The following is a 27,411-nucleotide window of genomic DNA, read 5'->3' on the forward strand; positions in this document are numbered from 1 at the left end:
GTGGATTTGGCAAATGTATCCTGAACTGACCCTCCCGGCGCCGTTGTGGCCCCTCGCGGGCACACCCAGGCCGGCAAAACCGCGGGTCTCCGACGGCAACACCCGGCCTTCTCGTTTCAGCTCTGCTCGGAGAGAAGCGCCCTTTCGGAGGCTTATTCAGTGCGTGTGTTTTGCATGTTGGTGCTTTTTCTGGGTGATTCAGCTTTAAACCGGCCCCCCGAGCGTTCCCGACCACCAGAAGGCTGTGACGTGCCTTTGGGAGAAGACGCGTGTGTCGAATGTGCTTTGTTCCATGGCGCTGTCGCCCCGGACGTGGATGTTAACGAATCGATGATATGGGCCAGGTAAGGGGTCTCTGAACCGGAACGCAGGAGACCAGGTAAGGTGTGGATGCGGTGAGGTGAGCGAGGCTCGGCCGCTTCAGAGCTCCGCACGCCCGGCCTTGTGAGCAGGCTGCACGCCACACGCGTGCCAATAGTGACAACCGATGGTCCTTCCCAAGTCGGATGTCCACGGAGCTATAACTTACAGACAGCAGCGTCCCCATCGCAAAGCCTTTTACGCGGCGGCCTTAGCCGCCCTGCCCTGCTCAGCCTGTGAGCCCCCCGAGGGCCCCAGCGGCCCCCCCCCCTGCTCAGCCCGGGAGCCCCCAGAGCGCCCCAGTCGCCAGGGAGTGACACCCCGGCCTGAACTTCACCCGCCTGCGATCACAGGCCCGCTCCCCAAAACGCCTGGGACAGCCATCCTGGTGCGGTTCTGTAACACACCAGGAGGTCAGGCAACGCCACCGCCCGCCGCGGCCCGGCCCGTCCCAGGCCTGGTGAGCAGCCTGCGTCCCTACGGCGTCCCGGGGCCATTTTCGAAGAGCCGCTCTGGAGACTCTCGTGGAAGCTTCTGGGAACGACTTCTACGCCTCTCTCTCGGGTGAGCACGCGGCAGCACCTGCCCTTCCGGGAAGGCCCACAGGCAACTTTGCAAGGAGCCGCCAAGCTGTTTCCCAAAGTGGCCGCACCGCACCCCTCCGCGGGCGGCCGTTCGCACGCTCCCCACCCAGCCCTCGCCGGCGGATGGCACTTCCAGCTTCGTGGGAGTGAGTGCTTACAGGTTGCTTTATCTTTATTAGACGCGACTCACGCCCTTACCACTCAGCCCTTACGAGCTGTGCAGCCAGCACCACAGCCAGTCTGAGAATATTTATTTCATTACCAGGAAACGCGCCCCCTGCCCCTCATCCCTTTGCCTCCCCCCGCCCCCCCGCCCCCCAGCCCCCTTCCCGTCCGTCCGTGGATGGGCCTGTTCTGGACGTTTCACGCAGGCGCACTCACACCCCGTGTGGCCTCTCGTGGCCCGTTCCCTCCCTGAGCGTCGTGCGTTCGGGGTCCGTCCGCGGGGCGGCTGGGGTGGGCGCCTCGCTCCTGCTGGCGGCCGAGGGACGTGCGCGTGCGCGGTGGACACACCCGGGTAACGTGTGCGTGCGCCATGGACACGGTCATCTGCGGACGTGCACGTGCACGGTGGACACACGTTGCGTTAACCACTCCCGGCCGACGGTGGGTCCTTCCGCTTTGGGGCTGCTGTTGAGTCGTGGGGCCGAGGGCGAGTGGCGGGCGCGCGCGCGCGGCGACTGAGTCCGGTGCTAACTCCTCCCTGAGCCTCTGGAGCACTGGCCACACTGGCCACCCCTCTGCAGCAAGGTGGAGCGGCCTGGGTCAGGCGGGGTGGGTCCTCCTACGGGCTGAGAGGCTCAGGCAGCTCGCTCCACCTCTATTTGGGAAAAGGAAATGAAAGTATTTCCTAGCGGACGATTAAAAAGTTACAACAGGGAAGTGTGCAGGGAGGTGGCCAATGCATGGTCAGGCTGCCTGGGGTGAAGAGACGGCTCCGGCTCAGGGCAGGCCCCGGGGAGACGCAGGGTTTCTCTGGAGGCTGCATCTGGGAAGGGGGGGGGGGGAGGGGTCCGGGATGAGCCGACGCTTGAGAGGTGACACGCTTGAGAGGTGACGATTCAGGGGAAGGACCTTGCAGGGACAGGGTTTCCCTTAGGGGCTGGAGGCTGGGCAGGGCCTAGCAGGGGAAGGGGAGGAAGAGGCCTGCGGTTCCTCCCCTAATTAAAGAGGAGGGTGGGCAAGAAGCCTTGGGGCTGGGGAGCGTGACCCCACCACAGGGCAGGAGGCATGCTCTGATGTGAATATCATCAGGCCAGAGTAAGCCGTTTCAGTCCTGCCTCCTAGCTCCCTGTGGTCCGACCTCCCTGTGGGCCAGGCCAGGCTCCAGGCCACCCAGCTGGGGCAGGGGCGGGGCTCCAGCTTGGAGGGGCTGGGGGCAGCCTGTTGGATTGGTCCTCCAGTCCCAGCTCTAACAGACGTCTAGAGAATGGGTCAGAGAAGCTGGGAGGCCTATGCGGGATGGAGACAGGGTGAATCCTGCAAGCCCACTCCCTCGACCCCTGCCCTGCCCCCCAGCCTACTGTTTTTGTAATCCAGGCATGAATAAACACACACATGAACAAATATTCCAAAACTATTAACCATTTCCGTTTGAAACACAGGGGAAAGCCCACAGGGAGGCAAGGGGGGACTGGCCTGGTCCTGTGTTTTCATTTTGACAAAAGAGTAAACAGGCACCGTATCAACAGCCCCCCCCCCCCCATCTGATCTGAAATGAGGAAGGGGGCCCCAGCAGGCCCCCTTCCAGGGGTCTGGGAGGCCAGTCCCCTCCACCCGTCTGGCTTCTCCCTCCCTTGTTCCTGCCACTGAGAAGATCATGTTTTCAAAACTCTCAAACAGATACAAGGTGATCACACACCCACTCTTACCCTAAATCATTAATGAGGAAGCAGCTGGCAGGCAAGGCTGGGATGGGATAAAGGGCAGCAAATGTAAAAGAAAAAGGAGACCGACCTGCTCCTACGTACATACGTGCTGGGGCACCCCCAGAGCCTCCCCTGAGGCCCTGGCCCAGTCACGAAACATCTAATTCATACACGCTGGGGCCTCTGGAGTCGGGAATGCACGTGTGTTGTAGGCCTCCCCGCTTGTGGATTGTCCAAGTGTGGTAATCAGTGTGGGTTCTCATCGGAGCCCCTGCCCCCATCCCCTTCACGCGTGCCCTCTCCCCTTCCAGCAATCAGCAGGACTCGGGCTGGCCTGAGACGCTGGGGGCCTCATCTCAGCCACGGACACCTCCCTCGGTGGCCTCTTGGCCACCTTGCCAGTGTTTGCTGTCTAACACTGGATTTTCTACCTAATATGAATTCTAATTTACTTCAAGGAGCTCCAGTGCACTGTGGAAATGAGGGATGTTACCGTCAACCTTCCCAGAAGAAGACATTGGGGAAGCTGTTCTAATGAGGGGCCTTGGCAAAGGCCCTGGGGCAGGGGTGTGAAGGAGAGAGTAGTGTCATTTAGGGAGGAGTCTCCAGGAGGGACGAGCCAAATACTGGAGGCCTGTGTACATTAGGCCAGAACCAGACAGGTGGCCGGCCGTGTGGGGCCCGCTGGACTGGGCTTGGGCTTTCACCCTGAGCAAGGCAGAACCCCTGGGAGGGCTGTGACTGGAAGTGGGTTTTAACACAATTCTGACAGTGTAGACACTCCAGCAGCGTCAGCTGCCCTCTTCTCCCCCTGGGCCGTGACACTCCGCCGTCTCCCTCCCTCCCCACTGCCGTCAAGGAGGGGCCACCCTTGGCACCCCTCCCGAGAGAAGGAAGATGAGCAGCTAGCTCTGCGGTACCCAGAGCACAGCTCAAATGGCAGTTCCGGACGAGCAAATCCACGGGAATGTGTCAGAGATTCTCCTAAATCCACCGGGACATTCCTGATTAGCGATTCTGGGGCTACAGATGGCCTTGCGTGCGGGAGGACGGAGGCCCCCGTGGAAATGCGCGGCAGCTCTCTGGCACTGGCGCCGGGTGGGCTGCGGCCCTGGAGCTGGCGCTGTCCCCCGACTCCCAGCACTGCTGTTTGCTGGCCAGACCCAACGAATGTCATTGTCATTCTCATTCTCCCTCCCTCTCTCTCTCTCTCCTCTCTCTCTCTCTCTCTCTCTCTCTCTCGTCGCCCGCCACTCCGAAGGCCCCTTTCTCAGCATGCACAGATAGCAGTCACACCGGTGTCCCTCACCTACTGAGCATCAACTCAGCGGCGAGTACTGCGCCAAGCCCACCATGCGCAGGGTCTCCTGAGTGCTTCCCTCTCTGGTCCCGTGCGCCCCCCACCCCACTGACCTAAGGGTTACCCCTGTCACGCACAACCATGTACAACTCTTGCCATCATCTCTCAGAAAAATGTTTAGGATGTTCTTTGGCTGCTGAGATGGAGATGCGTCCCTGCCTGGATGCCCCATGACAGCGAGACTGTGCTGTGTGCGTCCGGGGCTCAGTTCCCCGGTGGGCAGGGGCCGCCTTGCTCCACGGACCTCAGTTTCCCCATCCCTGCAGCCGGGGCACAGGGCTGCGGTCGGGCTTGGCTGCTCTGGGGGTGAACAAAGGACGACCGCACGCTCGGAGGTCAGCAGTGGATACGGAGTCCTAGCTAGTCTGGGACGCGTTAAGCGGCCTCTAGTTCCCCGCGTGCTAACCTAAAAATAAGGTCTCCTTTTGAATCAGGCTTTTCGGCCACGTGCCCAAAAGCAAGATGGAGCCCCGTAGGTTCTCTGCCCGACCCAAAGATGGCGACACAGCTCCCTGTACCCTCACGCCCAGGGACGGCCCCTGCCCGTTTGCAAGATGGCGGCAGCCTGGTAGAAAGCACGCTTCCCGCGGCCGGACTCGCCACGTACCCACTCTCAAGATGGCTTCTCCCGCAAAGCCCCACGCAGGAGCGCAGCTAGCTTACTGGCTCAAGCTCCGTGACGTGATCCCGCCTTTTCTCCCCTCCCCCCGTCTCCACGGGTCGTTTCCGTCTCGAGCCCCGACGGACGGCCGCCTTCTCCAATGGTCGCCTGCCATCCCTCTTGGCTCCACCCCTCGAGCGACCTCCTAGCCATTGGGAGGTGCCGGCAGGGCCCCGCGGCGCCCGCCCCGCCCCCTCTCCGTGGCGGGAGCCAATGGGCAGAGCGCGCGGGGGACGTGTTCGGGCGTCTCCGCCATTTTGTGAGTCTATAACTCGGAGCCGTTGGGTCGGTTCCTGCTATTCCGGCGCCTCCACTCCGTCCCCTGCGGGTCTCCTCTGTGTGCAATGGACGGGTAAGTATTGCTTCTCCGCGGTTTCCGACGACCTCCCGGCGATCCAGCTTTCCCCTCGCCGCCGCCCGGGTCTCCTCGGGGCCGTGGCCCGCGCGTCGCTCCTCCTCCGCCCGGGTTCGCGGGCGCCTCCGGGGTCCCTCCCTTCCCTGAGCCTGGGGTGCGTGCGCGGGGCAGGCTGCCGGAGACGGCGGGGGGGGGGGGGGAAGCGCCAGGCGGGCAGTGCCTCCTGGGCTTAGAAGAGTGGTGCAGGCCAAGCTCTCGAGCCCTGCTCGTTTCCGGCCTCCGCGCGCCTCAACCCGAGCGCACGCGGCAGTCGTGAGGCCCTTCCCGCTTCCCGTCCGTGTCCCGCGCGCACGCGCCAGTGTTCGCGCGCCCCGTGTGAGCCTTCCAGCTCCCCGTACCCCCCCGCTGCGCGTGCCCCGTGTGGCCCTTCCCGTTCCCCGTCGAGCCCCCGCGCTTGCGTGCGCAGCCCTTCGCGCCCCTGTCGGGCTTTGCGCGTGCGCGGTCTTTCCCGCCGCGCGGACTCTGCCCTCGCCCCCCTTCAGCCCCCCCCTCCCCCCCCGCACGCCGCGGGCCCAGGCGCGGCCGGGAGACGCCGCCCTCCTGCCCGGAAGGGCGCGGGCCCTCCTCCGCCCCCGCCGGCCGCCCGGCCCCTCCCCGGCTACCCACAAAGGATGGCCGCGCGCCCGAGCCGGGGGCCGGGGAGGGGCCCGTCCGCCCCCCTTTGTTCCCGCCTGCGGGGCGCCCCGGGCCGGCGGTTCCCCGAGCCGGAGCCGACCGCGGAGACCGGGCCTGCCCGCGGCGCCGAGACCTGTTCTCAGATGTTAGGTTTCTTTCTGGTCTTGGGGGAGAAATGCCAGGACCTGCGGAAAATGAAGCTCGCTTCAGAGTGTGACTTGCATCCCGCGTGTCCGGGGGACCGTTTGTCGTATCCCCGTGGGCGAGGGGGAGGTGCCACTTTTATTAAAGTTTGAGGCTTCCCGAGAGTTCTGCTTAACTTCGTTGGATAGTGGGCTTCGAGCCCTCCTTCCTCCCCGTCTGGCCCTTGGGGCGGGGCGAGCTGGTTAAAATGCCTGGAGGGTCACGTGCCTCGTGTGCCTCGGGCCTGAAATGATAGGTTTCGGGCGGAATCTAATCCAGCCCCTTAGAAAGATTGCTGCGGCGTGGTGGGCATGATCTCGCGGTCCGTCCTCCATGTTGCCTGGGATGGACCTCCCCCTGGGACCCCCTCCCCAGCCAGCCAGCTGGGGGGGACGTGTTCCCCGGGCCGGGTCGCGGTCTGGAGTCTCGGGAAACGGCGCTCCGAGGCCGCGTGCCGGTTCGGCGGGCAGCCAGGGCTCAGATCCCGCGTGAGGAAAGGCCGGCCTCTGTGAAACACTTCCTGTGGGAGCGGCCCCCCCCCCCCCCCTCGGGGGACTAGGAGGCCGCGAGTCGCCCTGGGTTAGTGGCCGGGAAGCTGCATGCTTTTCATTCTTTCGGTTTTTCTGGGAAGTTTTTTCTTGGCTCACTAGGGTTTTTAAGAACGTGTTGCTGTCGGGGCGTGAGGTGTTTTTTGTTCTTTTTTTTTTTTTTTAACGGTGAGGAGGCAAAGGTCCTGCCTCGAGGGGAATGATGGCAAGACAGCAGGCCACAGCTGCAGGCAGCAGGACTAGGCCGGTGCTTTGGGGTCCCGACACCCCAGGGTTTGGGTCCTGGGAGTTGCCTCCCGGAGGACAGGAACCAGGGGCTCCCAGCTGGACAGCGAAGCTGGCCTTTGTGCAGGGAGGGGGTGCGCGTGGCTGCCCCAGGGCCTGCCGCGGGGTCTGGGACCGCCTGTCCTCGGCCAGGTGACGGGGGCCATCGTGTGCTGAGGCGGGTGGCTCCATCCACCGGGCAGGCCCGGTGGGGGGCGTCGCTGACTCAGTTCCCTTTGTGGACGGATGCTCCGTGAGTCGCCTAGGACCTCGCTGGTTCACGGTTGCCGCGCACCAGCCCTTGGAGGGGGTTTCGCCGTGCTGTTCTAGGAGCTGGCGCGCGGGGCTGCGGGGACCCTCAGGTAGCCCTGCTTCCGTCCAGCCCCCAGGCGGGAGAAAGTCCAGTCACGCGGAGCCAGGTTGATAAGTAACCTGTGTTAATGTTGTCTGTTCACCGGAGCCGAGCTGCCCCCTTCCCGGGAACCTTCCATGCGTGGGACGTGGAGTCCCCTGTCTTCCCCTTGGAGCCAAAGCTCTGACCTGGGGCCTGAGAGCTGCCTTTTCAGTGGCCCCGTCTTGCTCAGAAATGTTCCTAAGCGCTTCCAGTGTTTAGAAAGCAGACGACAGCACTTGAACCTCAGTAACAACGTCAAGGGTCCCTCCTGGGGCTTTCGAAGGGGGCAGCTTTGTCCTCGGACAGGTCCAGAGGCGGGGCCTGGGGTCCTGCTGGGAGGGAGGGGGCTGGAAGACAATGGTGGCTCCTTTTCAAGTTGAGATTAGTTGGACGACGGCTCACTTCCCTGCCTGAAGGGCTCTAGTGGGGGTGGGGGTGTGCAGTCAGCAGCGAGCCACGCTGGTGGCCACGGGGAACTCCCGACACCCTAGTGGCAGGGGCTGTGGGCTTTCCCCACCCCTGGGACAGTGGGGACACCGGCAGTGCACCTGGCTAACGGCTTTCTTTTTTCTCTCTCTGTAGCATCGTCCCAGACATAGCAGTTGGTACAAAGGTAGGTACTTTCGGCTCAGCCTGAGTCTGTGCCCGTGGCCTGGGCCCATCTGCCCGCGCCACCTCTGACTCGGTGCTCCCGAGGCATCCAGGCTGCAGGCCCTGTCCTCTGCCCAGTGGGCTCCCTAGCTCCCCTGAAGAAAAGGCACCTGCCCTGAAATTCAGAGCCCATGAGAGTCCTGCTTTACGGCTCACGGGTTAGGAGGGATGTGTGCGGTGGGGTTGACGGGGGCGTCTGCCCCAGAAAGTTCTGAGTGCCCTCGGTTTGATGTGGGAAAAGTCAAGATCTGGTTATGCTCCAGGCCCTTTGTGGAGTGGGGGGGGGTGAGATTGGAGGGGGTGTGGGGGCTCTGGGGCAGTTTGGGGCTACTTCTGATGGCGTCGTGGTTTGGGTAGTTGTCTGTTTTGAGAACTTCCGGTGTTTGTGAGCTGAGGGACACGAGAGCGCTGTGTCCCTTCTGTGCGGAAGGGTTAGTTCTCAACGCCAGTGGCAAGAAAGGTGGACGAAGGAACGCAGAGTTGTCCCCACGGGAAGTTGGGGGGCCACGTGCTTCTCCCTCCCGGTTGCAGGCCAGGCATGTGCACGCACGGGGACGTGGCCTCCGGGGGAACCCTGGGCCTGATGATCGGTAAGCACTGCCGGTCAGTTGGTCGCCTCCTGGGCTCCGTGCTGGGAGGTGGGGGAGTCTCCTCGGGCCATGGCTCCTGGGCTCCCCGCAGGTGGCTCGAGTGACCTGAGCAGGCAGCCAGCTGGTTTCTGGTAGTCGGCAGCCGTGCCTGGGCTGGGTTTCACTTTTCCCAAGTGGATTCTTGTCTTCACACGCTGCCTGTCCTGATCTTCCTGCAGATAAAACCTGTTTGTCAGGTGGTGAGAGGGGAGAGGGACTGTCTTCTGAGGGGGTTGTAACGATCCCAGAAAACGCCTGGGTTGCAGACTGTCCTCCCCTTACTGTGGGAGCCGCTTTCCGGCCGGAACAGCTCTAGAACGGCTGTTCTCGGAACGGTCTCCTTCTGGCCATCCTGTTCCCAGGAGACCTGTGCTTCCAGAATCCCACCTGCACAGACAGAACCTCCTGGGGGGTGCGGGCAGGGGCTTCCTGCCAGTACAGCCCCCCTGAACCTGCACCCCCGGCCCACTGGGAGGGCAGTGTGGTTCTTCCTGGGTTTAGAAGCGGCTATGCGGGAAGTGAGTGGTGTCCAGGTGTCAGGGGTACTTGGTGTTCGGGGGAAGGAAAGGTGGTCCTGCCGTGTGCTGTCCCGCACTGTGTCCGGTAGCAAGTACGTGCTTGAGGGTTGGTTTCTCTCGAAGCTTCGTTGACTTGAGGGCTGATGCCCAGTGGCCTCCCCAAGTGTGGCGTGGGAAGAACTCTGCTGGAGGCAGTTGGGTGGTCCCTGGGCCTGGCCCAGCTGTGGCCCAGTCACAAGGCCTGTGGTGTTCTGGTGCCTGAGGTTCTGCCCTGCGAAACATCCGCGCCTCTTGAGCTGGGGGTCCGTGTGTGTACCCGCGCTGTGTGTGTGGGGGGGGGGGGGGGGTCTGTGTCCTGGGAGAGGAGCAGAGTGTAAGTAGGCAAGGGAGCACGATGCCCACAGAGACACGGATGCAGCCACTCACGGGAGTCCCGGCCCCACCTATTGCTGGTCCTCGGCAGGGGCCAAGATTGCCCTTATGATGAGGGTTGTGTGGCCGGCAGATGGGGGCAGGTCAGGGCCCGGGCCCCTGAGTCCCGAGACAGGAAGGGGCTGTCCTGTGGCTCTGACAGGTAGGATGTGGACAGGCCTGCCTGGGGTCCCTGCCGGCTTTCCTCTTGGCCTCCGTGACTCGGGAGGCTTGGGGTGTGATAGGCTGCAGCTGGCTGGTGGTTAAACACTTCCCTTTACTGTGCCAGACCTCAGCCTGGAAGGGAGTCTGACTGTCCTGCTCTTCCTGAGCCACGGCGGCTCCTCAGGTGGAGCCACGCGGGTCCTCCCTCGGATCTGTGGACGCTTACCTCCACATCGCTGGGCTCCAGGGCTCTGGGCTGTGGGGGACCTGTGTGGGTTCCTGCCTGTCCAGGCGTTTGGGTTTGGGGACAGGCCCACATTAGCCGTCTCAGTAGCTGGGGCAGCCGGTTCCCGGTCCTTGTCCCAAAGGGCAGTTTTAAACCTCTAGCTTCCTTCGGCCGCTGTCACCAGCTGCTGGGCTGGGAGGTTCTGGAGGGTTTGGGGCACCGGGTGCTGTGCGCGCTCATGTTTGCACAGCTCAGCAGAGGAGCGAAGATACGGTGTCCTTGAGGAAGCACATGGAGAAGGGGGAGGCTCTGGGGCCCAGGTGGGCTGCTCTTTCCCCTTCTGCCTGGGCAGCCGAGGCCCCGAGACCCTCTTTGGCTGCCAGTTTTGGATCCAGGGAATCTGAGGAGTTATTTGTGGTTCCTGGTGGCGCCGTCCTAAAGCCTGTGAGCCTTGGGCGGCGAGAGTGTGCGGCCGGAGCCGGGTCCTTGGGCCCACGGGGCCCCCGACTGAGGAGTGCTGGTCCCCTGCGGTTCCTCACCTTGTGTAGGCTGGTTCTGCCCTCGGGCCTCACCTGGCAGCAGGGACGCCACATGGTGTCTGGACCCAGGGTCGGTCTCACGTGGTGCTGGGGGGTTGACTCCAGTACATGGAGCCCAGCACGTGGCAAGAGAGGGGCAGGTCACAAGTCCCAGGGAGCCGGGGTCCCCGCCCCTCACTGCACAGCGCCGCCCACAGCGCGGATGGAGAGCAGGTAGTATTTCCGTCCGACAGCGACTAGAGCAAGGCTCAGGTTTCCTTAGACGCCTGGAAAATAGGGCAGGGCCCTGTGGCTGAGCAGGTGGCTGCAGTGCGACAAGGGGGCTTTGTTCCTCGAGTCTGCCGGCAGCCCCGTGGTCATCGAAGACGGTCCCACGGTCTTGACGTGGGCAGGGCTACAGCCGAGCTCTCTAGGACAGCCGGGCCGGGCTCAGCCCCGTGTGGCTATTGGCGCGAGGCCCCGTGTGCGCAGGAAGGTCCTGCAGAGCGTGGGGTGGACGTGACGCGTGAACCCGTGCCATAGGCGTTGGGCCCCCCGCCCCTGCCTTGTCGAGGAGGAGTGTGTCTTGGGATTAGGATTGCGAGGACATCGCGGGGGAAAAATGGTCAGTTTGGGGTGCGGTCTTTTCTCGAGAGCAGGTCACACGGGAGAGGTGGACACGGGTGTTGGGGAGGGCGTCTGGTCTTCTGCTCTGCTCCACACACCCCCTGTTTCTTTCAGCGGGGATCCGACGAGCTCTTCTCTGCCTGTGTCACTAACGGACCCTTTATCATGAGCAGCAACTCTGCTTCTGCAGGTAACTCCGCGTGCAGTCCCCGGTCCCCTGGCTGTGGGTGGGCAGGGGACATCTGCTGGCGGCCTCCTGGAGTCGCGGAGGAAGCTGGTTCCGGGCACAGAGGGTTTTTCGAGTCTGGACGGTGCTTTATGCCTTACACACCGCTTTTCCGTCAGCAAATGGGAACGACAGTAAGAAGTTCAAGGGTGACAACAGGAGTGCAGGCGTGCCCTCCAGAGTGATCCACATCCGGAAGCTTCCCAGTGACGTCACCGAGGGCGAGGTCATTTCTCTGGGACTGCCCTTCGGGAAGGTCACCAATCTCCTGATGCTGAAAGGGAAAAATCAGGTATCTGCTCGTAGCCAGGCAAGTGCCCTTCCTGGGAAGGCTCAGGAATCCGGGCCTGGCTCACGCTCCTGTCCTGCCAGGCTTTCATCGAGATGAACACAGAGGAGGCCGCCAACACCATGGTGAACTACTACACGTCCGTGACCCCTGTGCTGCGCGGCCAGCCCATCTACATCCAGTTCTCCAACCACAAGGAGCTCAAGACGGACAGCTCACCCAACCAGGCGGTGCGTTGCCGGGCCTGGGGCGCGGTGGGGTGGACTTGGGGAGAAAGGAGCCGGTGGCGCGGGGCTCCCGGCCGTAACTCCCCCCCCCACCCCCTTCCCCACAGCGGGCCCAGGCAGCACTGCAGGCGGTGAACTCGGTGCAGTCGGGAAACTTGGCCCTGGCCGCCTCGGCTGCCGCGGTGGACGCGGGGATGGCCATGGCCGGCCAGAGCCCGGTGCTCCGGATCATCGTGGAGAACCTCTTCTACCCAGTGACTTTGGACGTGCTCCACCAGGTGAGGTGGCTGGGGGCGTGCGGCCGCCCCCGGGCTTGTTACCGACCGTGGGGTTCCCCGGGCGGAGGTCGGGACCATTCCTTTCTCTTGCAGATCTTCTCCAAGTTTGGCACGGTTCTGAAAATCATCACGTTTACCAAGAACAACCAGTTTCAAGCCCTGCTGCAGTACGCCGACCCTGTGAGCGCGCAGCACGCCAAGCTGGTGAGTAGGGTCCCCGGGACGCCTCCCTGGCCAGCCCCCGGCCCCCAGCGCCTCACGGCTTGTCTCCTTGCAGTCGCTAGACGGGCAGAACATCTACAACGCCTGCTGTACCCTCCGTATCGACTTCTCTAAGCTCACCAGCCTCAACGTCAAGTACAACAACGACAAGAGTCGTGACTACACACGCCCTGACCTGCCCTCCGGGGACAGCCAGCCTTCGCTAGACCAGACCATGGCCGCTGCCTTCGGTAAGACGCCCGGCAAGGTGCCCCGACCGCCGTGTGCCGTGGGAGGCGAGGATGTGTACGTAGCTCAGTGTCCGTGCCCCAGGCACCCCGTGACGCCGACTCTGTGCCCAGGGAGGTTGGTGCCTGTTGCTCCTTAGATGGCCAGCACGGCACCCGGCCCAGACTGCCCACTGGGTGTGGGGTCACGCACACACACAGCCCTTGCTCGCGGCGGAGGTGGTGGGTGCGATGATTAGTGTCTCATTTGTTTCTAGGTGCGCCTGGTATAATGTCAGCCTCTCCGTATGCAGGAGCTGGTTTCCCTCCCACCTTTGCAATTCCTCAAGCTGCAGGTACTCAAACACTTGACCTTGGTCCCCACCGTCGATCGTGCATGCCCACACACCTTTCCAGTAGCTGTGCTTCCACGGGCAGCTGACGTGGGCTCGGTCTCGGGGGGAGCCCGCCTCCCTGGGTGCGGGTCTCTGGGTTCCCTGAGGAGCCTGGACAGGGCAGTCTTAGGACAGGGCTGTGCAGAGAATCCGCTAACCCCAGAGTCTCTGGTCTGGTTCCCTTAAAGCACCTCCCGGGCGAGGACGAGCGCGCACGGTGGTTGGAGGGATGTGTCCCTAGTAGATGAATTTAAGTGGCCCGGTAAGCAGAGCGGCATGAACCGGGGCGGGGGCACACCCGAGCGTCCCTGCCAGGGGGCCAGCCTGCCCTCCTGTGACAGGCACGGGCCTGCTGCGTCCCGCCCGGGTGTCGTCTGCATGGTGACGGGCGCCTGCATGCGCGCACGGCCGAGGCCCGTCCGGGGCTCCGTTGTGCATCCACCGAGTGGAGCTTCTGTACTGTTGGGCGCATGTAGATGGGGCCAAAGCTGGCACGGTCTGTGCCACGAGGAGAGGCAGGAGGAGCCGGCAGGCCGCACAGTGGGCACCGGGCCGAGCACGGCCGCGGCCGCCTCCTGTGTTTCCTCCTGCGAGAAGACGGGCAGGACCGGCACTCGCCTCCCAGCAGAACCCCCGGCCCTGCTGCTCACATCCTGACCGCCCTTCCCTTTCCAGGCCTCTCTGTCCCTAACGTGCACGGGGCCCTGGCTCCTTTGGCCATCCCATCGGCGGCGGCGGCGGCGGCGGCGGCGGGCCGGATCGCCATCCCCGGCCTGGCAGGGGCAGGAAACTCTGTCCTGCTGGTCAGCAACCTCAACCCCGAGGTACGTGCCTCTTCCCTCCAGGCTGTCGTTCCCAGAAGCGCAAGCGGGGGTGTTACGCTAGTGGGTCTTAGTGCGGAGGGGAGCGGGCTGAGCTCCTGTTGGCCCCAGGCGCCGGGGTCCCACCGGTCGCGGCACCCCTCCGTGCCGGTCCACTCGCTGCCGCCACCTCGGCGCTCAGTGTTCTCTCGTTCTCCTTTACACCTCGGCTTACGTCTCCCGATTCCGTAAGACGCAGGGTCGAGATACGCTTTGATACGTGAAAGCAGTCCTTAAAATTTCTAGCCAGACACGACGCGGTCTGGACGCCCGCCGGGTGCCTCCGTCGGGGGGACGCTGCCCTGCAGCTGAGGTCCCCGGGATGGCGAAACCCGTGCCCGTCCCGGTGGCAGAGTTTGGCTCAGAGAGAGCTCGGGTGAGCGGAGAAGGGCTCCCGGTCCCTCACTCGGGAAGGATGGGACCGCCTTTGACGAGCGTTTCAGACTGTCTCTCATCTGTCTGCCCCTCCTGTGACTTCCCGGCCCGGGGGCGGCCGGCCCCTAGCGAAGCCTCCACTAACAGACTCGCTCCGCCTTGTGCTTGTGTGAGCGTTGTTCGGAGGCCCGCCCGCCGCAGCGAGCAGGCCGCCGGGGCCCCTGGGAGCCGGGCTGCCGCCTGGGGGTCCCGGCCGCGCCCTCCTGCTGCTCGCTGCGGGAGGGGGGCGCTTTCCTGCCTGTGTTTGCGAGGTGGACCTGTGACTTGTAAAGTGTGTAGATCTGGACTGATGGAGCGCTCGTGTTTCTTATGTATTTACTGACCTGTGTTTTTTTGCTACTTTTTTTCTTTTCTCCCCTTCCCCTTTCCCAATTTTTTTTCTTGCCCTGATCCGGAATTTCTTTGCCAACTGACTGCACGGCACTTCTGCTTCCTGTTGTTGCTTGAAACAAAACAAAACATAAATAAATAAAAAACAAAATTCCCCCTCAAACCCTGCTCTCCGGAAACCAACCTGCCCTTGAATATTAACATCCTGACAACTTCATCATCCATCAACCTGCACGCCTGTGGGGCTGCCTCCTCGTGGTGGACGATTGGCAACTCGCCCCCTGACCTCTCCCTTTCCCTGTCCCTCGCTGCCTTGCTCTGCTGTCCTCTAAAGAGAGTCACACCCCAAAGCCTCTTTATTCTTTTCGGTATGTTATCATTCACACTTTTATTACCTTGTTTTCATTTAGTTGAGGTTATTTTTTACGCCCTAAGATGTACTATGAGTTTGCAGTCGGGCATTCTGCCTCGTTACGTGGCTTGCCTTCGGTTTGCGTATTTATTCTGACTCGGGAGACGCATGGTTTATTGCCCTGCATGCTTTTCGAAGAGTTAAACGTGCTGGTAGCATGCTAAAGTGCCGGTTCTTGGCCGCGGACCTTTCCTGGAGTTTACGACCTCTCTGCTGAAGGTAGTTTCCTGGTACCGTTCCCTGTGACTAGACGCAGGTGCCAGAGGCAGAATAAGCAAACCTTCGGGGAGAGCCAGCCCTGCGAGGGGTGTGCGGGGCGTGGGGGCTGGCGGGGGAGGTGGCGGCGGGGCTGCAGGCGGCTCAGCGCCCCTGTCCCCGCGCTCTCGAAGGCGTGTACGGCGACGTGCAGCGGGTGAAGATCTTGTTCAACAAGAAGGAGAACGCGCTGGTGCAGATGGCGGACGGGAGCCAGGCGCAGCTGGGTAAGCGGCCGGGGCCTGCGGGGCGGGCGGGCGGGCGGGCGCTGCCGGGCGTGGGCGTGGGGCCTGGGGTCACGAGCGTACCGCCTCCGCAGCCATGAGCCACCTCAACGGCCACAAGCTGCACGGGAAGCCGGTGCGCATCACGCTGTCCAAGCACCAGAACGTGCAGCTGCCCCGCGAGGGCCAGGAGGACCAGGGCCTGACCAAGGACTACGGCAACTCCCCCCTGCACCGCTTCAAGAAGCCCGGCTCCAAGAACTTCCAGAACATCTTCCCGCCCTCGGCCACCCTGCACCTCTCCAACATCCCGTATGTGCAGGGTGTGGGCTGCGGCCTCCCTGGGGCCCCCCCGGGCCCTCCCCGGGCCCTCCCCGAGAACCAGCGTCCGACCCCTCTTCTCCCCGCAGGCCCTCCGTGTCCGAGGACGATCTGAAGATCCTCTTTTCCAGCAACGGCGGGATCGTCAAGGGGTTCAAGTTCTTCCAGTGAGTGCCGCCCCACCCCCACAGCTCCCCGCCCTGCCCGCTGCCCCGACCCACCCCCCAATGCCCCTGGCCCTGTCTGTCCCTCAGGAAGGACCGCAAGATGGCCCTGATCCAGATGGGCTCGGTGGAGGAGGCCATCCAGGCGCTCATTGACCTTCACAACCACGACCTGGGCGAGAACCACCACCTGCGGGTGTCCTTCTCCAAGTCCACCATCTAGGGCCGCCAGGGACCGGCCTGCTGGCGCCTGGCCACAACTTCCATCATTCCAGAGAAAAGCCACTTTAAAAAGCAGCTGAAGTGACCTTAAAAGACCAGAGATTTTATTTTTTTAAAAGAGAAATCAGTTTACCTGTTTTTAAAAAAATTAAATCTGATCGACCTTGCTCACCCTGGGGAGGTGGGGTGCCGGCCTCAGGCTCCTGGTGACGAGTGGACAGTGCGCCCCCCCCCCCCCCCCCCCCCCGCTCCCTCCCCGGCCCCCCAAGCCCGTGCCTTCTGCAGCCCCTGTGGGGTGGGCGCTCCCAAACCTCGACTCGGCTTTCTTGTGCCTTAAAACCAGCTGCTCTGGCAGGGCCCTCGGCGGGGGGGTGGGGGGGGGTGTGGGGGCTGGTGGGTCGGCCTCCCGCGTGGGATCACGTGCCTGGCGCAGCAGGAGGCTGCGAGCTGCAGGGACCAGCCGGCACCCCCTGATCTGTCCAATCAAGTGTGTGATTCTCCCCACCCCCACCCCGGGACCCCAACTTGGGGCAAGACCCCGAGGCACCGGCCCTGTCCTCCTTCAGCTCGGAGCTCTGTTTTCACCGTAATCTCTGTATTATGCTTTGATGCAGCTGCAGACATCTGTGCCTAGCAATATTTCCAGTTGACCAAATATTCTAATCTTTTTTCATTTATATGCAAAAGAAATAGTTTTAAGTAACTTTTTATATAGCAAGATGATAAAAATGGTATGAGTATAATCTCCGTCTCCTCCTCGTGGTATGACCTATGACCTTACATACTGTCCTTTTTTATTTTATTCCTTGTAATTAAGTCGCAGGGCAGGATCCAGTTTCCAGGGCAGACCCGCTGGGGCCCCGGCCCTTCCCGCGAGGCCCCAGGCCGGCCCTGCCCACCACCTCCAGATGCCTTACTCACACCTAACCTGTTCCCTGTCCAGGGGAAAAGCGCTCTTAAACTCGTAAACTTTCAGGGTTTCCTTTCTCCTGCAAATTTTGGACCAAAGTTTTGTTTGTTTTTTTGTCTGCCTCTAATGCTGGGGCCCCAGAAGGTGGGACAGCGGCCCCTGAGTCTTAACTGTCTCCCACACGTCGTCCTGCACTCACGGGTCCAAGGGGCGCCCCTGCGAGCAGACCCCGTGCTGGCCAGCCCCCTCCCTCGGGCCTGGACCCTCGAGTTTCCGTGTGGGGTTGGAACAAGGGTGTAAATATTTATAATTTTTTATACCTGTTGTAAAACGAGGGGCAGCAAACGTGGTTTTTTATAAAGGTGACGCAGATGTATATTTTGATAACCGCAGTTACAGGCTCAGTATTGTGCCGGGAGCGAGGCACTCCACTGCCCGCCCCGACGGCTTGTAATGCAGAGAGAACCGAATTAAAGCGATTTTACAACTCCTACCTTCTCTGTAGGCTCTTTCTTCCTGTTCACGTTGTAGAGGGCGGCTGGCCAGTCTGTCTGCTGGACTTTGAATAAATGTCTCTGCATCCTGCACTTGATTCCCTCTTTATTCCGCCTCTGCCTTCACTGCTGTTTCCTCCTCTGAATTTAGCCTTCTCCTTTCTGACGGGGATGGGGTTTGGGGGAGCTGATGAGGTGTGTGGGGCGGGGGGCAAGGGTCTCCTCCCAGGGGCGAAGGCCGCACGCACACCACTGCCCACCCCCGCCATCCGCGTGCATGAGCCTCAGTCCACGAGCGTGACATCTGTGTCCCGTCGTCCCCCCCCCCCCCCCCCCCAGCCCTCATGTGCGTGGGGGCCCTGGACCACAGTGACTCAGCCGGGACTCCAGTGGGTGTCGACATTTTATTGTCCGGTCACCAAGTGCTTCCCCCACCCCCACCCGCCCAGCGGTCCCCGCCTGCGCCCCATGCGGCACCCACCCCTCCCCCTCAGTCCTTGAACCTGCGGGCCGCCTGCATCTTGCGATAGTAGCCCTCGGCCTCCGCCTCGCCCGTGGCCTCCCGCTCCCCTGGCACCAGGCCGCCAGCCTTGCGCCTCAGCGTGGACTCACGGCTGCCCGGGCCCAGGGCCCCGTCGGCCATGCCCGGTGGGGGCAGCCCCTCGCCCGTGGCCAGGTTGACCGTGGCCACGGCCCCAAAGCGCGGCTCCTCTTGGTCCACGTCGCTGATGGACGAGCCGGGGGACACACCTGGCGGCTTGGGCCCACCGCGGAAGCCGCGGGCCAGGTCCCCCAGCTCGTAGCCACCCTCGCCCTCCGCCCCCTTGGCCGTGCCCCCCGCCGTCTTCCACTCCCAGGGCCCGTTACCCGAGGACAGGTGGACCACGGGGTGGTGGGGCGCGTGCGCGTCGATGGTGACGATGCTGGCCGAGTCGCGGTCCGAGGGCGATCTGTACTGCGAGGAGTCGGAGCTGGCGCTGGAGGACGAGGCGGTCTCCGCCACCTTGGGGCCCGGCCCGCCCGGCGCCTTGGACATGGCGATCACCTGCAGCAGCCGCGGCGGGTTGGCCACGCGGGGCTGGGCCGAGGCCACGGCCACAGCGGCCCCGCTCTTCTCCGCCATCATGAGCCACTTGGCCCGCACGGCGGCGCTGCTCTTGGGAGACAGGCCGCCAGCCGCCTGTGCCCCCTCCTCGGGGATGTGCACCAGCGGCTGCGGCCCGGCCCGCGGTGGCAGGAGGACCCGAGGCCCGAGCCCCGGCCGGGCCTGCACGGTGGGGTAGAGTGAGGGCGGGGCCGGCCCCCCTTCCTCACCCTCCTCCTCCTCCTCCTCCTCCTCCTCCTCTTCCTCCTCCTCCTCCTCCTCCTCCTCTTCCTCCTCCGCCATGGGCTCCGCGGGCGCCCGCAGGTGCCCGGGGCTGGCCTCATCGGGCAGCCCTAGGCCACGGCCCTCCAGCGACTTCTGCTTCCACTCGCTGATGAGCTGCTTGGAGCGGGAGGCGTCGAGTGGCACGTGGATGGTCATGTGGCGGCGAGCAGGGTCGTCGAGCGAGGGCGTGCTGACGCGGGGCAGCGTGTGGCTGAAGGTGACCATGTTCTCCTTGCCCATGGGGCTGCGTGGGGCCAGCAGGTCCACGTCCACGCTGGCCCGCTTCAGGCTGCCCAGCGAGGCCTTCTCTCGGGCTACGGGCCGGGGCACGCCGTCCAGCCGCCCCGGCGGCCCCAGCTCGTCGGTGCTCACGGACTTGTTCTGCTGGTACACCGAGTCGTGGCCCCGCTGGGTCAGGGCCCGCAGCGCATCCTTGGCGGGGGCCAGCGCCATCGGCTTCTCTGCCGTCGGGGCCTGGAAGTTGCCGACCGCGTGGCAGGCCTGAGGGCGAGGCGAGGGCTGAGGACCAGGGTTCTCCCCGGGCGGCAGGCTTGCGAGGTGGTCCAAGCGGGAAGCCTGGCCTCCCCGTGCGGTCAGAGCGGGGAGTCCCGCTCTCTTCCCGCGGGGGCAGGTTCCGGTCAGGCCGCTCCGGCTCTGCGCACTCGGCAGGTCTGAGCCCCTGAGGTTCTGACTCCGGCGTTCCGAGGGAGGAGACTCATCAGAGTCCCCAGGGCGGGGCCAGGTCTCCCCCCTTCGGAGCCCCCCCCTCCCCCCCCCTCGCCGGGGCCGGCCTTCCCTGGGACACCTCCTCACCGCGCCCCACCCCCACCCCCATCCAGCCTCCCCCTTCACACCTCTTCCCGCTATCGCTATCGACGCCCCCTGCCCCGCCCCCGCCAGCCACCCGGCCTTCCCCCCGCCCCCAGAACCTCCCCATGGGGGCAACCCCGCTCCCCCAGAGCTGCCCCCACCCCGGGGGCCTCCCCCGCCCCCTCACCAGGTAGGCCGCGATGCCAGCGCCGATGAGGAAGCCCGCGTACACGTCCACGGGGTGGCTGCGGTACTGCGTGATCTGGGTGAGGCCGCAGACGCCCGCTGCGATGGCAAAGCCGAACACCAGGATGGGCTTGAGCAGCTTGGTGGTGTCCGAGATGACGGAGTTGAAGTACATCTGGGGGGGGGGGCGGGGCGGGTCAGAGCAGAGCAGCCGGCTCCCCGCAGGCGGCGGGCTCGGGGCGGGCCAGGACTCACCGACACGTAGACCGCGGCGAAGGCGGACAGCGTGGCGTGCTGTGACGGGAAGGTCTTCCTGCAAGAGGCCACAGGTGAGCCCCGCCGGCCCGGCCCCGCGCGCCTCGGGACCCCGCCATGTGCGGGCGGGCGGGCGGGGGGGGGGGGGGGGGGGGGCAGCTCACCGCGCAGACAGGATGGCGTGCGCGTCGCGGCCGGAGCAGATGTCCTGTGTGACGTAAGGGTTGGCCTCACACGACGTGCCCAGCAGCGTGTAGTTGGGCTTGCAGACCGTCAGGAAGAAGGGCGCGTGGTAGCCCGTGGCCAGCTGGATGACGTCGGTCACCAGGGCCGTGGCACACAGGCCGAACACGTGGACGCCTGCAGGGCGGCGGGGTCAGGGCCGGGAGCTGGCGGGGGCCCCGGGTCGTCCCCCCGCCGCGTGCAGACCGCGGGCCTCTACTCACCCACAAAGCGCACGGTGCGCCGCAGGAAGGAGTTGAAGTTGCAGCCGCCAGCGTTGATGCTGCCCTCGGCGCCGCCCGGGCCCCCGCCGCGGCCCCACAGCCGGGACTGCACGCAGTACAGCATGCCCTCGCCGACCATGATCTGCCCGACAGGGAGGAGGCAGGCGCTCAGCCCGGCGCCCCGCAGGGCGGTGCCCGCAGGCCGGCCCGCGCCGGGCGCCGGGGACTCACCGAGGCCGCAGGGGCGGCAAAGGCCAAGCTGAGGAGCATGAGCAGGGGGATGAGCTCCTCGTTGGTCTCCACGTAGGGCATGGAGAGCGTCCGGTCGTAGCACTGGAATCCCACCTTGGCCGGCTTGAAGAGGTCGGTCAGCTCCAGGAAGTACAGGGACACGACGGAGGACGCCACGATGGGGAGCTGCGGGGCACGGAGGCCGGCGTCACCCCAGCCCTGCTCACCACGTGAGCTCGGTCCCGTCCGCCACCCACGCTGCCGTCCGTCCGTCCGCCGGGCCGTCCAGCCACCTGCCCGCCCCGCACGCCGTCCGGGCACCCATCGCAGCCTGCCTCCGGCTCGCTGGGGCCACGAGCAGCTACTGGGCTCAGATCTGGGCAGAGCCGACTCCCAGTGACCTGCACCTTCCCTCCTCCGCTCCAAGGGTCTCAAACCCAAACACCCGCGGGGTCCAGGCTGGGGCGGGCGCCGGGGGGGGGGGGGGAACCACCGTGAGCGGGCGCCTGGGGTGGGGGGGCTGGCTGCCTCAGGAGATGCCCGTCTCCATTTGATGGACGAGGAAACAGACAGGGGTGGGGCCCACGAGAGGCCTCCGCGTTAACTCCTGCCTTCGACGGCACCTCGGCCTCGTCCAGGCCCGGCCGGGGGGTCCCCAGAGGGAAACTGCCGAAGCTGGGTCCGCGGGAGCTGGGCTCTAGTCCAGAGAGCACTTACTGAGTGCCTGCTGCATGCAGGAATGTGGCCCAAGGCAGCTGAGTGGAGGGGTTCACAGCCACCTGCCCAGGCTTGAATCCTGGCTCCACTGCTTCCCTGTGCCTCAGTTTCCCCAGCTGGTAACGGAATGACAGAGTCACCACCTCCCAGGTTCGACGTAGGACCGGGTGAGTAAGTACACGGACAGTACCAGCCTTTAGTCAACGCTAGCTCGTGATTCCCTCCCCGTGGCCGTTAGCGCAGCTGGGCCGCGGCGGGCAGGGCACTCCAGGCTGCGGGCAGGGGTTTGGGTGGGGCCCGGGCACATCACATCAACTCCTTCGGCAAGAGGGTCCTTCGAACGGTGATGCTGACGATGCCCCCGCGGCACCCCGAGCTCCCAGGCGGCGCGGCCACGGCTGTGACGCCGGCCTGGCTCCCCAATTCGGCCCTCGGCCCCATCTCCTCCCCGCTGGGCCACGCCGGAGGCGGAACCAGCCCCAGAGGGTCCCTGTGTGCCACCCCACTTGTCCTTGCATCTGGAGACAGACCCTCACCCAGGCACGGGAACACTGACGGCGTATCAGGCCCAGAGGAAAACGATCCACGAGCACGTCCTGCCCACGGACTTAACGCGTGTGTGCGTGTGCGTAAACACGCTGAAGTAAGGCTCACGATAAGGGAAAGGCGGATGAGAGCAGGCACACACATGGCTCTGCGTCCCACGGGCCGGCCAGGCTCCAAACACCGCTAACACAGTGCTGGCGCAGACGGTAAGGAAAACACCGTGGCCTCGAAGGTGGCGGGGTGGGGGGTGGAGGGGGGAATTTGGGGCGCTTCCTGAGCCACCAAGCGTGCTCCCCAGGGATGTTATCTGCAGATAAGCTCACTCTTGGTTCGAGGTGAGGCAGACCAAAGGGCTTTCCTTACGGGGACGTGCGTGACACGGGCAAAGGCCAGGCAGCCCCTGAAGGCCCAGCTCCGTGGGGACGGTGACTCGGGGCTCGAGTACTACACGGCAGTGAAGAGGGACGGAGTCAGCCGTGAGCAAAGATTTCCACTAGAAAAAAGCCAAGAGCCGAAACCCGTCTTGAAAGGGGAGGGGTTACAGAGCTAACAGACTTGAGTGGGTGTGGGACACGTTTTGGAAGGACCCAGGTGAGAGCAGGGGGTTGAGGAGGACGCAGGGAGGGAGCTGCTTGGCAAGGACGTTGACACCCTGAGAAGGTATAAGCTACTATAACGGGGATTTAAATACAAATTTGACAAACGGCTTTTCTGCCTGTGCGCAGGGACCCACTGGCCTGCGGGTGAGCCACTGGCTTTGTGACTGGCGTGGAGGGCTGTCTGCTCGGGACTGGGGACCCCACTCCTCCACCCACGCCCTGCCTGGACCGCTCAACAGACTGGGGTTTTCCTGGCAGGTCAAGTGGGGAAGACTATGGCTACAGGAACGTCCTGGTAGGTGCTGAAGGATCTGTCCCAGGATGGGTAAATGTCACCCTGTGCCATCATCAGCACTTAGTATGTGCCCGGTGACTGCGTTTATTACATTTTATTTTTCTGAACATTCACAGAGCCCTCACTGCGTGCCAGGCCTGTTCTGTGAGCGCGCTTATGGGAAGGGCACCGGCCCCTTAACAGAGGAGGGATTTGAACTTGCACCCTCAGGCTGCACAGCCCACGTGCTGCATGAAGAGCCGGCATCCCCCAGCCCCTTCATGGGTGCCCCCCCGCCTTGCTCCAGCCCCTCCAGGTGAGCCACTGACCCCTACCTCAGTCTGGAGGTCCCACTCCCCAGCATTTGCCCCGGCTGCTGCTTTGGGTGTGCCTCTGGAACTCCTACTCATCCTGCAGAACCCGAGTCCCCCCAGCCCCCCTCAACAGGCACCCTCGCTGCGCCCACCCGTGTCCTTCAGAGTGGTGGTCCCCGATGGCGTGTGCCACAGAGGCCTCTGCCCCGCCCCCATCAGTGCGGACACCCCTGCCCCCCCCCTCACCTCCACGAAGTAGAAGCAGGGCAGAAGCGTCATGCTGTCCTTTGGGGTTTTATTCTTCTCCTTGGTCGCGATCATGGTGCCGCGGGCTCCACAGGCCGTGGTTGGAGGGGACAAAGACGCGCTGGAGGAGGGGAGGCGCAGTCTGAGCCCTGGGGGGACCCGGTGCCCAGCGCCTGCGGGGGAGGGGCGGGCAAAGATGCGCCGTACCGCCCAGGGAAACTGAGGCTGGGGGAGAGGGGTGTCCCCGCGGCCTCCCCCCCCCCCCCCCCCCCCCCCCCCCGCGCACTGCGGCCCTGCCCAACAACCCAGCTGCCCGGCACCCCTACACCCCAGATCGGGGGGCGGGAGGGGCCCGGCAGAGGGCGGGGCCGGCCTGGTTTAGGAGTCCCCGGACGGGGGCCGTTCCCCGGCGTCTGGACGGTGGGGAGGCCCGCGGCGGGGGGCGGGGGAGGGAAGGGAGGGTCCCGGCGGCCGGAAGAGGGGTGCGGCCCCGGCCTTCGGCCCGCAGGCCCCTCACCTGGCGCGCGGGCGCTCGGAGGGCGGAGCCGGCGGGCGCGCGGGGCGGGGGCTGCGGCGCGGCGAGCACAAAGCGCGGCCCCTCCCCCGCGGGGGCGGGGGGAGCGGCGAGCGGGAGCGCGGGGAGGGGAGGGGGCCCCGCCCGGCCCGAGACCCCGCGCTCGCCACGGCCTGCGTGCGGCGCGAGGGGCGGGGGCTCTTTGTCTCGGCGCGTCCGGGGCGCCGCGCGCGTTCCTCGCCGGGCCGGTCCCCCGGCGTGCGCTCGCCGCGCGCAGGGCTCCCGCTCCCTCGGCCCCGGGGAGTCGGGGGGGGGGGGTCTCGGGCCCCCCGTAGGGGCGGGCTGGGACCGGAGTCTGCGCCGCCCCCCTCCCCTCCCGGCTCGGCCTCGGGAGCCCCGTGGACGGCGGGGGCGGGGGCTGGGCGTCCGGACCCCTGGGGCCCCGGCTATCCTCGTGTCTCCCCGGGTCTCCCCCCGTGTCGTCCCCCTCCCGGGGCCCGCCGCTCCCCGGCGCGCGTTTCCATGGCGAGGGCGCCGAGCGCCGGCGCAGTCCGGAGACAAAAGAGCCCGGGGTGGGGGGTGGGGTGCTTTCCCTACCGTCCCCGCTCCCCCCCGCCCTCGGCCCCCTCACCCTCGGCCCGGGCGCCCCCGCCGGGTCCGCTCTGCGGGCCTCCAGGCCCCTCGCCAGGCTCCCAGGGCGCGCGGCGGGATGCTCGGGGCGCGGGGGTGGCGGGTACGGCCGCGCATCGACTCGACGCCGTAGACAGGTGTTTCCTCCGAAACACACACAACCACGTAGGCTAGGGACTGGCTGAGCCTGGGTGTTATGAATGGGGAAACTGAGGCCCTGGGAACTTCGTTCACCGTCCAAGGTCGCCAGGCCCCAAACGACAGGATTGCATTTGGCTGGTGTATTCATCATCTCCTGAGCACCCACTGTGTACTTGACCCTGAACAGTCACCGGGGAGCCACTGGGAAGCGGGGCAGACCCTATCAATCCTGAAGTAAGCGTCTCATTAGAGTAGTGGTGAGGCTGCATTAATTGAGCACCTACAGTTTGTCGCCTTGACCCTTCTTGTTTTGCAAGCGACAGCTCCAGGGCGCCAGGCTGGCTCAGAAGAGCATGTATCCCACTTGACGCGGGGCGGGAGGGGGGGTGGTCGTGAGCTCGTGCCCCATGTTGGGTGTAGAGATTACTTACAATACGTACATTGAGAAAGAAAGAGCTCCATGGGTTTTGAAAGACGATTCTATGTGTGGTGAAGAGTGGGACCCAGAAGGTTCGGACCCCACTGGGGCCTCCGCTTCCTCTGCCCTGAGCCGGCTGGCTGTTCCCCCTTCCCAGGACCTCGAGGTGGGCCTCAGTTTGCTCTCCAGGGGCGGAGCCAGGGCAGCGGTTGGGAGTCCTGGTGTTGGCAGTTGTCCACAAACAGCAAGAGAAGGAGAAAATGGGGCAATCGCTCCTGGGTGCTTTCTGGGGGCAGAAGCGGGAAGCGTTGTCTCGGGGGAACCTCCTGATGTCTCGGGGGTCTGGGACAGGGTGTCAGGGAATCTAAGGATCAGGGCTGGGGGGGTCCTTGTCCCATCGGAGCCCCCGGTGGTGATGGGGCAAGGCTCGGCTGTGGTGGCACACTGCCCAGCTGCGGAGTCTGGACTTGAGTCGGGGACACGAGGGAGCCATGGGAGAGTTTAGAGGGGGAAAGAGGGGTTGAGCGCACCAGATGCTGCTCAGAAACTTGCCCATGTTAAGCTCTTGGGCGGCGGGGGGGCAGCCTGTTCATGTCCCTGTTGCATAGATGGGGCAGCAGGTCTGCTGAGAGGGAACACTGAGGTCACCCAAGGGAAGGGATGGCGTCCTGTCTCCCGCTGTGCTCTGGCCACCCTGGTGGGCGGGCGGGAGCGGGGGAGCGGGAAGCAGGCCTGAGGGACGTGCGGGGGACACTTAGGCAGCTGCGCCGTGTGGCTTGGTGAGGACCAAGGCAGGGCCTAAGCCCCCAGGACCCCAACATCCTACCCTGACTCCCAAGCCCCAAACCACCCCACATCTGCCTTTGGGAGCAAAACCAGCCTGGAAGAGCCTTCCACAGCCCCAGACACAAAGTGGCAACCCCGAGGCGTGGGTGGCCACCACCCTTGTCAAACCCGAGTTTCACCTTGGAAACAAATACCACTTTCAAAAAGTTGGGCTGGCATTTGATTAACAAAGTTACTGCCTTACGCTGTAGCACGCAGTGGTATTGTTAGCATCTTCACGGAGATGTGCAACCACCACCCTTGTCTCATTCCAGAACATTCCATCACACGAGAAAGTAACCCCGGCCTCATCAGCCATCGCCCCCGCCCCCCAGCCCCCCGCAAGCCCCCTTCCCGTCCGTGGATGGGCCTATTCTGGACGTTCACACACGTGGACTCACACCCCGTGTGGCCTCTCGTGTCTGGTTCCCTCCCTGAGCGTCACGTGTTCAGGGCCCGTCCACGGGGCGGCGGGTGCGGGCGCCTCACTCTTGCTCGCGGCCGAGGGATGTGCGCGTGCGCGGGGGACACGGTCGTCTGTGGACGTGCGCGTGCGTGGTGGACGCACCTGAGGGGCGTGCGCGTGCGCGGTGGACCCGGTCTTCTGTGGACGTGCGCGTGCGCAGAAGACGTGTGATGGGTATACGTTCACACGTCGATGGACATTTGCGTCTCGGTTGCTGTGCACCAGGCTGCTGTGAACGTCGTGCGTGCTTATCGGGGCCCCCCGTTGCCCCCCCCCCCCCCCCCCCCCCCCCGTCCCCGGCTCTTTCGGACACGCGCCTAGAAATGGTTGCTGCGTGGAACTTTCTGAGGAAGCACCACCAGACTGTTCTCCGCAGCGGCTGCCCCATCTCAGTGGTCCCGATTTGCCCACATCCTGGATGACACTTGGTATTTTTCTGTCCTTCAGTCGAGCTGTCCTGGTGGGTATGCAGTGGTGTCTCATTGTGGCTTTGGTTTGCGTTTCCCTAATGACTGATAACTTTGTGCATCTTTTCATGGCTTCTTGGCCTTTGGTTACTTTCTAGGGGAAGTGTCTGTTCAGCTTCTTTGCCTGTTTCTAAACCGGGCTGTTTTTTTGTTGACTTGTGAGAGTTCCGTGTGCATCCTGCAACCCAGCCTCGTCCTTCCCTGTCCGTGGTCCCTCTCTCTTGCCCCCGTCCTGGGTGTCGCAGCTCGGAAGGCCCTGCTCCAAAGATGGGACGGCGAGGCCACTTCTCCAGCGCCACCCAGCTCGGCGGCCCCACGGCCACTCCCACCCACTTGACAGATGCCCCGACTGCGGGCAGGTGAGGGACCCACCCAAGTTCTCACAGGTTAAAAAGTGAAAAGCTGGTCACGAAAAGCTGACCACACAGCGTGTGATCCCCCGTGTGTGAAACAGCCGGAAGGGGCTCATCCACAGACGGGAAGAGGCGCG

The 27,411-nt window shown here is 64.5% G+C and overlaps 2 protein-coding genes across 6 annotated transcripts; one reads left to right on the plus strand and one right to left on the minus strand.

Moving 5' to 3' along the window:
• Positions 1-407: 407 nt before the first annotated feature.
• PTBP1 (polypyrimidine tract binding protein 1) lies at positions 408-17,466 on the plus strand. 5 transcript variants are annotated; one of them, XM_042927725.1, is made up of 16 exons: positions 411-596; positions 714-924; positions 7,835-7,865; positions 11,112-11,187; positions 11,343-11,515; positions 11,596-11,742; positions 11,847-12,017; positions 12,111-12,221; positions 12,295-12,469; positions 12,724-12,801; positions 13,516-13,664; positions 14,800-14,833; positions 15,267-15,359; positions 15,452-15,668; positions 15,767-15,844; positions 15,932-17,466. In XM_042927725.1, exons 1-16 carry the CDS (start codon positions 488-490, stop codon positions 16,062-16,064), a joined length of 1,986 nt encoding a protein of 661 aa, XP_042783659.1. In that variant the 5' UTR covers positions 411-487; the 3' UTR covers positions 16,065-17,466. The 5 variants fall into 5 exon arrangements, with proteins under 5 accessions (XP_042783660.1, XP_042783659.1, XP_042783661.1 ...); XM_042927726.1 differs by lacking the exon at positions 12,724-12,801 and having other exon boundaries at positions 408-596; XM_042927727.1 differs by lacking the exons at positions 411-596; positions 714-924 and adding an exon at positions 959-1,090.
• Positions 17,467-17,957: 491 nt separating this feature from the next.
• PLPPR3 (phospholipid phosphatase related 3) lies at positions 17,958-24,614 on the minus strand. The gene is made up of 8 exons (XM_042927379.1): positions 24,606-24,614; positions 23,461-23,581; positions 20,765-20,950; positions 20,534-20,675; positions 20,252-20,447; positions 20,088-20,145; positions 19,834-20,007; positions 17,958-19,337 (listed from the first exon to the last, which is right to left on the minus strand). The coding sequence occupies exons 2-8, from the start codon at positions 23,533-23,535 to the stop codon at positions 17,958-17,960; spliced, it is 2,211 nt and encodes a 736-aa protein (XP_042783313.1). The 5' UTR covers positions 23,536-23,581; positions 24,606-24,614.
• Between the last annotated feature and the right edge of the window lie 2,797 nt (positions 24,615-27,411).

This window comes from Panthera leo, chromosome A2 (genome assembly GCF_018350215.1).
Source record: "Panthera leo isolate Ple1 chromosome A2, P.leo_Ple1_pat1.1, whole genome shotgun sequence".
NCBI classification, from domain to species: Eukaryota; Metazoa; Chordata; class Mammalia; order Carnivora; family Felidae; genus Panthera; species Panthera leo.

Coding starts and splice junctions, on each gene's coding strand:
- PLPPR3 (XM_042927379.1), bottom strand. CDS start 23,535: ATGATCGCGACCAAGGAGAAGAATAAAACCCCAAAGGACAGCATGACG. Junction 20,676..20,764: donor TTGCCGCCCCTGCGGCCTCG/GTGAGTCCCCGG, acceptor CCTGTCGGGCAG/ATCATGGTCGGCGAGGGCAT. Junction 20,008..20,087: donor TCGCCGCGGTCTACGTGTCG/GTGAGTCCTGGC, acceptor CCCCCCCCCCAG/ATGTACTTCAACTCCGTCAT.
- PTBP1 (XM_042927725.1), top strand. CDS start 488: ATGGTCCTTCCCAAGTCGGATGTCCACGGAGCTATAACTTACAGACAG. Junction 12,470..12,723: donor GACCATGGCCGCTGCCTTCG/GTAAGACGCCCG, acceptor ATTTGTTTCTAG/GTGCGCCTGGTATAATGTCA. Junction 15,669..15,766: donor CTGCACCTCTCCAACATCCC/GTATGTGCAGGG, acceptor TTCTCCCCGCAG/GCCCTCCGTGTCCGAGGACG.